Source organism: Pagrus major, chromosome 13, assembly GCF_040436345.1.
Source record: "Pagrus major chromosome 13, Pma_NU_1.0".
NCBI lineage: Eukaryota > Metazoa > Chordata > Actinopteri > Spariformes > Sparidae > Pagrus > Pagrus major.
In genome coordinates, this window is record NC_133227.1 from 5,755,926 (window position 1) to 5,770,054 (window position 14,129).

The 14,129-nt window shown below is 41.4% G+C and overlaps 1 protein-coding gene across 1 annotated transcript in view; it reads right to left on the minus strand.

Moving 5' to 3' along the window:
- Nucleotides 1–5,813: 5,813 nt before the first annotated feature.
- Nucleotides 5,814–14,129, minus strand: part of klhl13 (kelch-like family member 13) — a 40,597-nt gene continuing 32,281 nt past the window's right edge. Inside the window, exons 7-8 of the mRNA XM_073479804.1 lie at nt 13,316–13,429; nt 5,814–6,902 (exon numbers count right to left, since the gene is read on the minus strand). Of these exons, the coding sequence (XP_073335905.1) occupies nt 6,415–6,902; nt 13,316–13,429 (602 nt within the window). The 3' untranslated portion in view covers nt 5,814–6,414. The remainder of the gene's footprint in view (nt 6,903–13,315; nt 13,430–14,129) is intronic.

Sequence of the window (14,129 nt, forward strand, 5' to 3'; positions counted from 1 at the left end):
ATGACGAAACGTCGACTTTCCTGACAAATTTCCATGAGGGTGGTAGATAACGACTGAATTTTCATTTTGGGTGAACTTGTCCTTTAATCTGTATTTCTAATCTTGTTTGAAAGTTGTACAATGCAGTCATTTTCAGAATCAGCATGTATATTCTGTATGTATGTGAGTCCTGACTTGTTTTGATTCTCCGAGAGGCTTCAGTTCCTGCTCAGGTGCTGTCGGTTGAATCTTTAAGAGTGCAGGAAACCTGGAGGGACACTGAGCCGAAGCTGTATTTAACCCTGCGAGGTTAAGTGGTTCTCCCAGAGCGGCTGCACTGTTCCAGCTCCCCGCTCTTCTCAGCTGGCCCGGAGGAAGAGGCTCTTCATGCACTTTATGAAATAACATGTTCTTTGTTGCTCTCAGTGTGCAAACTGCATCGTTCCCTCTGCACAGCCCTCCTCCCCATTTATATTCTTTACCTGCTTTTTTTCCCTCTTCATTGTCAAGGGAGCACTGGAGCATATCCCAGCATGCATTGGATTGAAGGAGGGGAGACAGCTTGGACAGGCTGCCAGTCTATCACACATGCTCCAATCCACTTTGAACTACGGGAGGAAGCTTGCATGAAAGAGGGGCAGAACACGCAAACCGAACGCGGAGAAGTCCAAGAACTCAATACAGCTTTTGAAATGAGAATTTTAAAGGAAAATTTCACCCAAAAATGAAAACTTAATCATGATCTATTCAGTCTTATTGAAGTTTCGTTATCCACAAAATATTTCTAGAGCTTCACAGCAAAACAGCGTTGCACAACTGAAGATGGGGACTTGTTTTCAAATGTTAAAAAAAAAAACCTGCTCTTTGGCATGATCCAAGTTTCAGGAAGCACTGAGATCCCAGCTGATTGAAAAATACATTACTGTGCCGAAATCTTCACTGTAGCTGCTAAGCTAAAAGCACCATGTCTGAAGTGGGTGTACAAGCTTGACTGCTCGTAAAGGGTGTAATTAATGTCCTTTCAAATCAATTTGGGATCTTGGGGCTTCTAGATACTTTGATCAGGCATTATAAACTGTACAGAAACATTTTATTGTTCTTTTTCGTTTTGTTTTTTTTACATTTTAAAGCAAGTCCAAGCTCCAGAAAAGTTTTGCAAACTACAAAACTTCAAACTGACATACCACCAGCACGAGGGTGAGTACATAATAACTGGATTTTCATTTCTGGGTGAACTTACCCTTTAAAATAAAGCGATGCAGAGAGATAAGTAGGCCAGGTGGAGGATAAACTGGAGAATTCTCTGTCCAATAAAGTTTGGGAGCTTTAATTCAGGGCTGTTTCAGGACGCACAGATGCATTTTGCACACAGAATACCTTTACAAGTGAGGCATGAACTAAAATCTAGGACTGGTGCATGGCCAGATGTTGAGCAAAACAAATCCCAATTACCCCTCCCGCCTCTGCTTTACAAAAAAAAAAAAAAAAAGAAACAGTGCAGCCAGGGCAGGAACAAGCACTGGAACAAGAGATGAATCAGGGACAGATTATTCAGGACACAGTCACGAGGGATCGAGAGCTCCAGAGGAGAGCAAGGACTTGACCTTTTCTGAATATTCATGAAGGGAGAGAGAGATGAGAGAGATGTAAACCTTTCCTGAGACCGATAACCTTTGTGGAGCCTAATAATGGTCTGCAGCTTGTGATTCAGAGCAAAAATAAATACATCTAGCAGGAGTAACATCAGGACAGCTTGGCCGTCTGCCAGGCAGAGGGATCAATAGCCATTAACACCATCATGCATGCAGTCAGAGGACAGCAGGGATCTGTGGCTCTGCAGAGCATTTCATCATGATAGGAGGTGGATCGGAGCTTTAGTTACAGTTAGAGCATCCCTTCTCCTCGCTGCTGAGAGCGATGCTTTCTGACTGACAAAGTCATCAGTGTGCTGTGTATGTAAACACATCCAGCAGCCTGGAGAATCTAGGTCATTTTCTGGCTGGGATGAGACAAGATGAGAGGAGAGGAGGAGCCGTCTGGAGGCACAGCGAGCCACAAACGTGTGCCGTGTTCATGTGTCAAGAGTCCGGGCCGTAATCCACACGCACATCCTTTTTTTTTTTTTTTTATCTACTTCACGGATCAAGAGAACGTGCCTCCAGTGGTGATGAAATCTGCTGAGAAACACAGGTAGTGAAGCAGAAGGGGGGAGGAGGAGGAGGAGTGGTGAAGGCGTGTATAATCTCTCGCTTCACTTCTCTTTGCTTTAGTGCTGAGGACACATTGTTCATTAAAAATCCAAGCCTTCAGTCTTACAGGATACACAAAGCTCTGCGTCATGTAATATTGACATTGGCTTGCAACAAACACCAAGAAACAAAGCAACCATGTGGCGGGAATCACACACTGGATCTGGAACATCATGTGCTGGATCTCTGCAGACAGACTGTGGATGTGCTGTGGTTGATTTGAGTTCTTTCAAACCTGTCCTTAAAATGCTCTGCACAGTCAGAAAAAAAAAAAGATTTATCTTGAAGGGCATTTAAGTGTCAGTGCATGTAACTGAAACCCGAATGTCTTCTCTTGAATCCATTTAAAAATCAATTAATGCTTTAAAATGTGCCTTCACAGCAGAGTAGCTGTGGTATAACTCTGATTGCACTCTGTTTGTTTTGACTGCTGGAACACCGCTTACTCTGGAGGCAGAGGCAGCACGAACAAGATCCTCCAATATGGTCAAAGTGCTTATTTTACATTGCAATATATGACAGGATGTAGTCTTTTCTGTTGGAAATCAGTGGAGGAACTGAATAATAACCTGACAAATTGAGGCACTTCATCACATTGATGTGAAAATCATGCAGAAAGACTCTGCAGCCATGCTAGCGGCTTTGTGAGGCTGCACTAAAGCACAGTGGTACTCTGAGCTAAACGCTAACATCAGCAGGCCAACAGTCTCACAGTGATGACATTTGGGACGTTAAATGCTGTGATCCAGTCAACGTCAGAGGATTGAATTTCCCAGCTGATATTTCCAATTTTCACCCTCGAAGCATTCTTGGTGCACAACGCCAAAGTAAACAGACAAAAAAAACATGAAGAAAAAAAAAGGTGTGACAAACTGATGCAGCCTCCTTGCACATGGAAATGGAGGAGGAAAACGACACATGAAGTAACAGACGCTGTTATGCATTGTATTTTACTGCAAATTTATACCTGGTATGCAAATATGTCCAGTTCACATCATGGATTTTCTTGAAAAAAAATCATGTTGAAACTTGACACATATTTTGGCACATGTGAAATCCACGTTTTGCCAAAAACTCAGGGTACTACTCCCAAAGACCTGTAAACACACTTTAAAATATAAAATTGGTGGAGTTACCCTTTAAATAAACTGCAACAATGATTTCATTATTAGAGTCTCAGCCTTCTGGAGTTGTTGAAACAAAATGGTCAATATTTTCCCAATAAATTATAAGACAGCAATGAACTAGAGATGCTTCATGCAGCCCTCTCATCCTGCTTTTCCAGGTAGAGTCACTGTTGTGGTTTGAGAAGTGATTTATCGACTGCATCACTTTCTTCCTTTGTGACTCTTTCTCATGCCTTCAGACCTAGGTGACACAGAGGGCAGATATTTCAGTGTGCGATTTATTTTCAGTGAAACATCCAGGGAAACGTGGTATTAACTTCCTACCCTTTTCCCATCCTCTGTCTTTGCCAGAAGCTGAGGTACATTTTTGCTCTTGTTTATTCAGTGCGTTCCCATTAAAGGATTACAAAGCAGCCTATTTTTAAATTTGTAAGAATGATGCAAACAGCTCCATCAAAAGGACTTAAGAATAAGCTGCTGCACACAATAAAGCTTTTGAAATGTCCGGGAAAAAAAAGGTATCAACATAGCACTCCTCAAAATAAAAAATGTGACAGAGCGTCACAAACAACTGGACTCACTTTTAAAGAAGAACAGGACAGCGTGTGAAAGTTACACAGGAAATTTAACACAAAAGGTGCGTCAGAAGCTCAAAGTGAATCACTGAAAGGCACCAGAACAAGATGTTCAGGTCATAAATTATAACAACCAGTTAAAATGGCAGTCCTACAGCTGAGACTTTGTTGTTACGAACAACAAAGGAACAGCCATTAAATCCTGAAATCAGAGGCACCACTGCAGCGCCTCATTAGTGGGCTGTAATGAGAGTATAATGAGGATTTAAAGCTCCCGACCAAACTCACCTGATGGTTACACAAACCTTTTGTTCCTGGTAACAGCGGGAAGCAGACGTCTCGGACACCATATGCTGCCATTAAGGCTCTAATCGTCCAGGAGCAGGTGGGCAGATTGTGGGCGACGTTACCGTCTGTCTTGGTGCCAGGAGGAGAGGCGACAGCGTTGGAAGTGCCAGTTTTCCAGTCTCGACTGGTCAGCAGCATAATGTTTATACCTCTGGCAGAAAGTTTAGTGCTTTAACAGGTTTCTGTAGCTGAGATGAGAACACAGGGCCAAGCCTCTGAACACTATATAGGATGCCTATATTTAACTACACAATGTACAGATTGAAATGCACTGAATGTTACTGGGTACGATGGTAAGGTCAGGTTAAGATAAAGTCAGAGAACTTTACTTAAATGATCAATAATGACGCCTACAGCTCCTGTACATTCTGTACAGTAAATCGAAACCAAACGCTGTACTTACTGTCCATCATAAACATTAATATACCACAAGAAAAACACACTCTCTGCTTTGGGATGAGTTAACGCGTTAAACATGAAATAGGGGTGTCTCTAAAAATAATCACAATCCATCTAATCTTTAGATTTTTATCTTTTTTCTGGATTTTGAAATGCCCTGTAGATTATGGCCAGACTTGTGACAGACCTTGAATTTCTCCATTTGCAACATAAAAGCATGTAACTTCTGTTGCACTGTTTAAAGTACATCACCCAAGGGGGAACCACGTGAAGTAATTCTACCAGTCAGCATAGGTATCTAGTTGACGACAGTAGCCGTGTTTCCATAAAGCATTTTTACACACATTTTTAAGAATATCGCATTAGAAATTTATAAGGGTTCTTAAAGAAGTATTTCACAGGTGGAAATATGGCCCTTGCATAAAACTGGGCTGTCTGAAAGGAGAAATTCACAAATACTTAAATAATTGGTGCTACGTGACGTGAGAAAACAGAGAAAGAGGACTGTAGTGTTCGTTTTTGCTTAGAAAAACTATAACAACCAGAATGCATGGTGCCGCACCAGACACTCTGCTGATGGGAGGCGTAATGGAGGAAACGGTACGGTGGCCAGCTTGTCACGAACAATATCACATTACATCTAAACAGTTTGGTAAAATAAGTTTTCAAAATATTATGATGAGAAATAGACAAATGAACAGGATCGTGGTTCATATGTGATCAGTCACTGAGGCTTTTCAGCCTCCGCTTTTACAAACAATATACACAAACAATATGGCAGCGACTTCTGGTTCATTTCGCAGCTAAACGGTAAGCTAAAATACATCTCATAGGCAGTGTAGTAACAGAATATTGATTTATAGTTTATAGCACTGCCTGGTTTAGACAGCTTGATTGGAGTTTGGTGAGACGCTCCTCAGCCGATCCAATACGGCTATACTCTTCATGTTAGTGGATCATGTTTACATGACTTTGCCAGTATAGGGCTCTGGATGCAGGCAATAGAGACAAGTTTAACATTGTTCATTTGCATATGCTAACAATATTGTAGTGATAAAAAAAACTGGGTGAAAATTGGCAAAGTTCCCATTTAAGGATTGGCCTTTACTCAGCTGTAGTCAGTAATGACAACAACATTTTATTTACTTTCAAAATCATGTTTATTAAATTTAGAAAACACCATTTTGTTAACAGTTTCATAGCAATAGCAGGAAAGAACTGAAACTGTAAGAGAGAGAAAGACGTAGATGGGGCCTGGGCCAACCCCTGAGTTAAAAACCGGCTGTGTTTGGAGCTCATCCGTCCCTATGCGTCTGCTCTCTGGGGTCACCTGCATCTAACCTGGCATAGACTAGAAGAGAGAGTCAGTGTGGTAGTCAACATCTCAAGGTAGAACGCCTAAAGAAACGAGACATTAGAAAAAAAGACATCAGGTAGAAAAGTTGATTTGCAAAGTCACTTTTCAAGTCAAGGTATTTCCTGCCAAAATATACCGAGTATGCAACATTAACATGTAATTAGGTTGCCAAACCGTATCGGTATGTAGGTATAATCACTTAGGGAGGGGGTTCTGCACAGCTTTAGGGGAGGTGGACTTTAGGGGTATTCAGGGATGCAGTACAGATGTTGTCCGAAGAGGAAGTGCAAACATTGTCTATAAGGTGTGTTTGTTTAGAAGGTTGGGTGGGTGAGGGGTCATGGGGGTGTGAGCAAAACAGGGCTCCCCCCCTTTACTCATCAAGGTGCTGACAGGGGCGACTCTCTGGAGGGTGAGCCCGAGATATCCTCAGGGGGAAAAACTGTGAGTGTGCAGGCTCGGATCCCGCCCAGCGACTCGGGTAAGTCAAACACTTTGTGCCATTCGTCCTTTTCGGGGTCGTACTTCTGTACTATTTCCACCATGCAGCGATTGTTCCACGAGTACCCGCCCACCACATAGATCTTATTCTCAAACACGGCCACGCCCACGTCGCTCTGACCTCGCAACATGGCGGCAATAGGTGTCCACAAATCGAGGGCAGGGGAGTAGTATTCGCAGCTCAGCACGTCGTCGTAGTCACTGGTGCCCCGGAAGTGGTTGCCCCCGATCACGTAGAGACGGTCGCCCACCGTGCACATGCAGTGAAGGCCGCGCACGGTCGTCATGGGCGCTTTCTGAGTCCATTTATCTGCATCTGGGTCAAAGCACATCAGTTCCTTCTGAAAAGTGTCGTGAGTGATTCCCCCTGCAGCAAGGAGCAAAAAAAGAGTACAAATTAGTCTCGTCACCGATCATTTGGGGGAGGAAAACAGCTTTGTGGCCCTGTCAATCAGACCGATCCGTGACTCATTCACCCATGTCAACCTACATTCTCATTTATCTAGGCCACGACCAGCCACAACACTCGGAGCAATCTCATATCCTTAAAATACACTTAGAAGAAAGAGAATCAGGATCAAGGCTTTACATTAAAAAAAAAACAAAAAAAAAAAACCACACCTTTCCTCGACCCCCATTTCTCAAACCTCAACTCACAAAGAGTGAACTGTTATTTTACAAACTAGAGTAACATTGATCTTTGTTAAGCCTCTTTTTTACATAATGTTGATGATGAGCGCTCAGTACAAAGAGAAACAGCATTAGAAAACGCTCATGCGCATATGCACAAACAGACTGTAGACGCCGGGACACAAAAAAGCTGAGGGAAAGTGGGGAGGAAAAAAAAAAAAAAAAACAGGACATGTCTACAGGGAAGGCTTAAAATAAAGAGGAACACAATCCCAGCATGCATTTGGGTAGAAGCCAGCCCACCCCTCCCCCCGTAGGCAGAGTGACTAGGAGCAAATGCAGTGAAGATTTGCAGAGCACGCTGAATAGAGGCAGAATCCCTCTAGTGCTGCTGCCCAGTGATCGTGTGCGAGGTTTATTGTTGAGGCCTAAGCTGTCTATTCAGCTGCCATGACTCAGATCTGTGATGCGGCACCTCCTTAACTGATCAAACCCAAAGATAGCCTGACTATCCATTTTCTTTATCCAAGAAGTCAACGGGGAAAGTCTGCTATTAAAGGGAACTGTGGCGGAGTCGACGTTAGGTCCTTATAATTCCTCTCAAGAGGCCCTGCTGCCATTCTGATTCAGTTCAAGAGCTTTGGCCTTTCCCTTATTCAATGATGTCTGATCAGTATCCCGCTATTCTAATGTCCAATCACTGCCATTAGTGAGACACAGGTTGGGCCAAATTGAGCCCGTCTCAGACAGACAGACAGAGAGGCTACAAGCTTTTGCCCTTCCACAGACAGCTCAGGGCAGACTGGGGTGTTGTTTGTATTGTCTGCTACATGTGTCACATAAAAACATTCCCCTGTTCAGCCAGGTAGATATAAAATAGAGTCCCCTTGTAAAACCGGTGATCTGCTTGGCTGGTTGAATCAGTGTCGGCACAAGTGGGACTAGAAGAGAAAACGGAGAATAGTCGCAGAGGTAAGGCGGGAAAAAGGGGGCTCAGCATATTCCAAAAATACCCCATAATGATAGAGAGTGTACAGACTGGAGCTCCAGCAAAAACATCAACTAACGATCTGTGCTTGTTCAGTCTAATGTACAGGCGAATCCCTCAAGGACGAGACACAACCGAGCTACAGTGTGAATGGATCTATTTTTCTATAGGAGGGCACAGAGCATATGGATCGACATTAACGTACAGTGAGCTCCGTATCGATTATGAATGAAATTACTTTCTCTATCACACTTAACTTAAAAACTTCTCATCTATGGTCCCTGTTAAGGTAAGATGTTCGCTCTCCCGCATTACTCAACTGACCACAACCACACATGTGAAGTCGTACTATCGAGTTTATGTTAGAGCCTTCTGACATTTCAGTCTGGCTATCAGTCCCTGTAGGAATATCAAACAATAACAACCAGTCAGTTACTCTATTGAGAGCAGCAAATTGAAAATTCAGACGCTTATGAATCATCGTCATGTTGGGTCATTGCTGACGAACGGTGAGTCACACATTGGTAATTTTCATATCTATTGAATCCAACACTATGCATTGTGGGATGAAAGTAGTGTACATGCCATCGACACTACCGCTTTCATTCCAGTGATCAAGTGGGTGACAGAACACCCCTCTTTCCGCATTAAATAATCCAATTAAGAACCGATGTTATGAGGTTGTCTCAAATAAAACTCAAACACTTTGTCGCATGTACATTTAAGTTTCTCATGAACTTGGTTTCCAAGTCAGCTTATGAGACAGCCCTTACTCTGGTAGTGTATTAACCTCAACACCAATAAAACTCTTGCATATCATTTGTAACTTTAAACCTTAAGCTATGAAGCTCACACAGTAGATGGTCTGGGAGAAAAAAACAAAACAATAAAAAGGTCCCTTAAAAAACGTCTGGTGTTCAAAGATAATCTGCTGATGACTGCAGTAATGCTCACAAACCAGCCACATTTACTCCGACTCAAACCGTCTTATAAATTCTGCACCAACGATCTGACAGGAGCTAGTCATATATGATGAATGACTATAATGACAAGTGTTTAAAAAAATAAATGCATGTGAAATCATAAGAAAATAGAATTACTGCATCGCAGTTGTATGCCTCCCTGCACCAGTCACGTTGCTGTTCCTGCGCTGTGGTGTTGAATAACAGCCAGAACATTTGTTACGGAATATGACGTCACGGTGCATTTAACCTCTGAACTTTTGGATATTAAATGTCATAACTTCATAATTTATCCTGTTAGACTTTTGTATGTCAACTTTTATCGTCATTATTGTATGAATTCCTGAGTTACGGCCAAAAATGCGTTTGTGAGGTCACAGTGACGTTGAACTGTGACCTTTGTACCAAATTTGAAGAAATTTACATTTGAGATATTTTGTGAACAGGAATGGGGCACCTTGAGGTCACGATGTCCTTGACCTTTGACCACCAAAATCTAAATCAGTCATCCTTGAATCCAAGTGAACATTTGTCCCTAATTTGAACAGATTCCCTCCAAGCGTTCTTAAGATATCATGATCACAAGAACGGGACGTACGAGCAAGCCAAAAACATACCGCCTCAGGCCACGACTGTTGGCGGCACAGAGGCATAAAAAAAAACCTTCTTTCCCTGCTGACTTTATATATATATATTTTTAATATTAGTCCTAGAGCACAGCCAATTAACCAGCCAAGCCCATAATATCAGGAGATAATATCTTCTTGCAAACATATATCAGTAACCGTGGGTATGTTGGCTACTAGGTAATAAGAAATGGCAATACAAATGCCAAAGTATGTTTGAGATCATCTAGAAACAGTGTTATATTGTTTGTCCACCAGAGAGCACTGACAAGTTGATTTTTCTGCTGTAAAATGTCACAATTAAAGAAAATAGTAAAATCTAAATATCGATGTCAACATCAGATTCAAAAATCCTGTAACAGTCAGGCTCTAATTACTGCAGAATAATTAAAAAATAATCACAACTTCAGTCTGCTGTCATGACATCTGATGCCATAAATAACTCAGAGGGTACACAGTGTCCTTGTTATACATGACTGAGTGAAGAACTAAACTAAATGGTCTAAAGTGTAAGTCCACCTCCACTCAGATCTTAATCTCTCAGGTGAGACGGTGAACCAGAGGCTCAGTGCTGGTTCAGTACTCGTGTCTGAACTCTGCCACACCACTTGAGCTGTGATGGTCTGTGGGCTGAGTGCATTTGTCAGGTTCATCCAGCTGACAGAATGCCTTCAGACAGCGCGGCAGCACAGCCAGAGAAAGTGACCTGATCCGCTGTGACAGACGGACACAGAACTGCACTTCAGCATGGGTCACCTTGCACAGTGAGACTGTAACCCCGGAGACTGTGGGCGCTACAGTGGGGCCTCGGTGCAACCAAATTCCTCTAATGGGTAATGCTCGTTTACCTGTACGGTTCGCATTTAAAAGCACTGCGGTCTGTTGAAGACAGTTTTCATATAAACTGTTATGCACGTTTGCTTCTCAGCTGCATCCTGCAACAAGCAAACGTTCATTTTCCGCCACATGTAGTTTTAGCTGCTGCAGGTGCAAAGCATGACATTGTGTCACCGTATGTTAGTGAAATTTACCAGGCTATTGGCCTGCTAATGAGTGCATCAGTAAAACATGAAACAAACATAAAAGGAATCCATTAGAATATCAAAAAGGGTGAGCAATAAATACTGTGTAGTGCCGAGTACAGCCAGAGGCAAAAACACTGAAAAACAGCCGGCTTCCAGCAGATTAGCTCAGTCCCTGACTATTATGTTATTCATCATTTCAGTTTATTTATTTTAAAAAGTGAAAATGTGTCTTTCATCTTCCCTCTTCAGTAATATTAGACTTGCCAATTCATGTGGTCTGTGTGGTCTCACATATGCCCCAGTTCTTCTGCTCGCCAAATGAAATACTAACTAATTAACGAGGTCAGAAGAGTCTTGCTTTTTTGCTTATATAAACAATCACAGTAATCGTGTATGAAGTTAGTTATTCGTTTCTGGACTGTTTCCACTAAGTCACAGATTGCTAATATGAAATCAAATTAAAAAGAGCCTACATGCACTGTTCATTTTGGCACATGCATGTATACAGAGACAAATCTCGCTGCATTCTGAGAAAGAACAAAAACAAAACGAGTAAATGCATGTCATCTCAGTTGTGGAATTTACTGTGTGGAACTGAAAAATAAAAAGACAACTGGAACTAATATGGTAGCTAATGTGTTTTGTATAGAACTACATGATATTGACAAAGATTTGCAGGAATAATGAGATCTGAGGATTATAAAACTAAATTCACTGGTTGTGTGCACAGTAATTAAAACCAGGGAGTGTATCTAATAAAAAAACAGCATGCATGCTGGTCAGCACCTTACATTGTAAATGAGCTCAATACTGCTGCTGCTGAAGAGCTTTTCAATATTTTACCTTCATTTGCTGAAACCTCCCAGCTTGCAGTATGCGACTTTAATGTATGTTAATTTAATAAGGCTGTAGAGACGGAGTCTATCCTTAATACCAATATACTGCACCACCTCTTAATTACATGTTCACACACATGCATTGGCTGAAACCCTGACTTTGTTTCTTCTAACTGCTCCACTACTCAAACAGCTGATTTTATTGCTTTGGTGGTGTGTGTTCATAGATTTTCACTTGATTTAACTCCACTAGCTACATTTCTATAACTGATCCAATGATGATCTGCACAGAACACTGTAACTAGTGTATGTGATGGGTTGGATCCTATGTACTGTACTTATTTTGAAAGATAATTTGGTTGTGTAACAGTTTCTCAGTTGTAATATTAAAAGATATAAACTGCAGCTAAAATGCCCTGTTATCTCCTTATTTTTCATGAACACAGTTTGTGTTGATGCGTTGTAGAATGATGACAGTACCCACGGCCAGGAGGGATTAACACCGGCTCTTCAGTGTTACACCTCCTACACAGGCTTCAGTCCTCTACTTTGCTCACCCCTTCCCAATTTTCTCTTCCACCCCTCCCTTCCCCTACCCTTTGTAGCGCCGCTCTGGATTAGTCACACTGAGAAACTAGGGCTCATCTCCATAACGCAGGATTTGTTTTCAATCCTATGAAGTGAACAAGTATTGAGGCGACACCTCAGGAGCATGTAGTAACTGCCCAAAGGCCCAATCTCAGTGTCCAGTCTCCTCCCTAAACACTGTACCCTCACAGGCTTTGGCTAACTTCAGCCTCTCAGTGGAGATGAATTACTTTCTACCAGGCCACTGATGTAGTAATAATAGAATACACTAATAATTCTAGCTCAATCATTTTTTTCTTTTGAATTAAAATATGAAACAAATATTAAAAGTATCCTAAATAAATTAAACATTAAAAAGATAAAACCACATAAAAAAAAAAAAAAACATAAAATGGACTGTTAACAAAATTTCCATATAAACCTAATGGGAAGTATTGAGGTTAGCGAATATGATGGCGGTCATTTACATGTATCTATAATAGAGGCCGATCGACATGTCAGTCAGCCAATATTATGGGCCAATATTGACCGACCGCAGATAAATCTGTATTGTTGGCGTATGTGTTTGTCCAATATGTGCCGATCTGGTAATTTATAATTATTAAAAAGGTGCAATATGTAAGAATTTACAATGTGATTAATTCATACTCAAAATATAGGTGATAAACAGGTTGAAAGATCTTTGCAAAAATTGTGCTTATGTATATACTCTGTGTATATAAGAATAACTCCTGAATTAAATAGAATTATTTTACTCCATAATGATAATATTGGCTCCAAATCGGTCAATCGTGTCAATCTCAAATTGAATTTTGAAAATTAAAATCAGTTTGAATGTTTCTGTTGAACATGAACAAAACACACACCTCTCTCAATGACTCATGGCAATGCGTGATACATGCAGTTAAGTTTGGAGGTATCAGATGAGGTAACCACATGATAGATTTTTTTATGGGTTTTGAATGTAATAAGATGTTTTCATCCATTAAATGCCTGAGAAGAAAAATCTATCTAATAAGAAATCACAATGCACTGAAATTAATTTCTATTATGACTGCAAGACATGCAATCTATTATTAAATCTATTGCAAATTAACATAATTAAAGGTCCCTGGAGCCACTTACCTGAAATATACATATAACCACCATACACCGTCCCAGCATGGCCATAATGTGGCTCATTCATTTTGGCAACATATGTCCATTCATTTGTCCTTGGGTTGTAGCACTCCACAGTAGCTTGAAGAAAAAAGACGAAAGAGAAGAAAAAAAAAAGATGGTATTAGTAGAAAGTAGGTCAAGACACAACTAAGGAGGACAAACAGCAGCAAATGAGGCCTTGGAGGGCCTCAGCGTGGGAGCTAAAACACGGATTTAAATACAGAGTACACATCCCCACAACCCCACCAGCATTGACTGCACAGGAAATAGGGAGATTGTAAGATCCTTTATCTTAAGGCGCCTGAGGAGGGTTCAACAAAATCTGTGAGGAAGCTGAATAGGGACACTGGGTGAGTGACTGGTGGCCTTAACAGGCGGTCAGGTTTCCGCCAACTTGTGGGCTCGTTGTGTTCTTGGAAAAGGGCGGTAATTGGTATGAGAGCAGAGTTGAACAACCAGCAGGAGTGATGTAGACCTAGACATCTTCACCTTGAAGGCGTGCGCCTTGATGAAGTGTTAAAATTCAGGATTACAACACGAGTGTATGATTTGCACTTCTTAGCCTTCGTATTTAACACCAGCCCAATGTTTCCATGATAGAGGGCTCAGTGGTCGATGACTGTCAGCCAGTGCTGGCGGACAATGGCCCAACCCTAGTTGATTATTAACAATGGTAAAAGACAATAAGCAACAATAATGATATAATCAGCTGAACACCAAAAATAAAACTGTACACTTTTACAATTAATGACTTCAACAAATTCAAACTGGTTCTAAA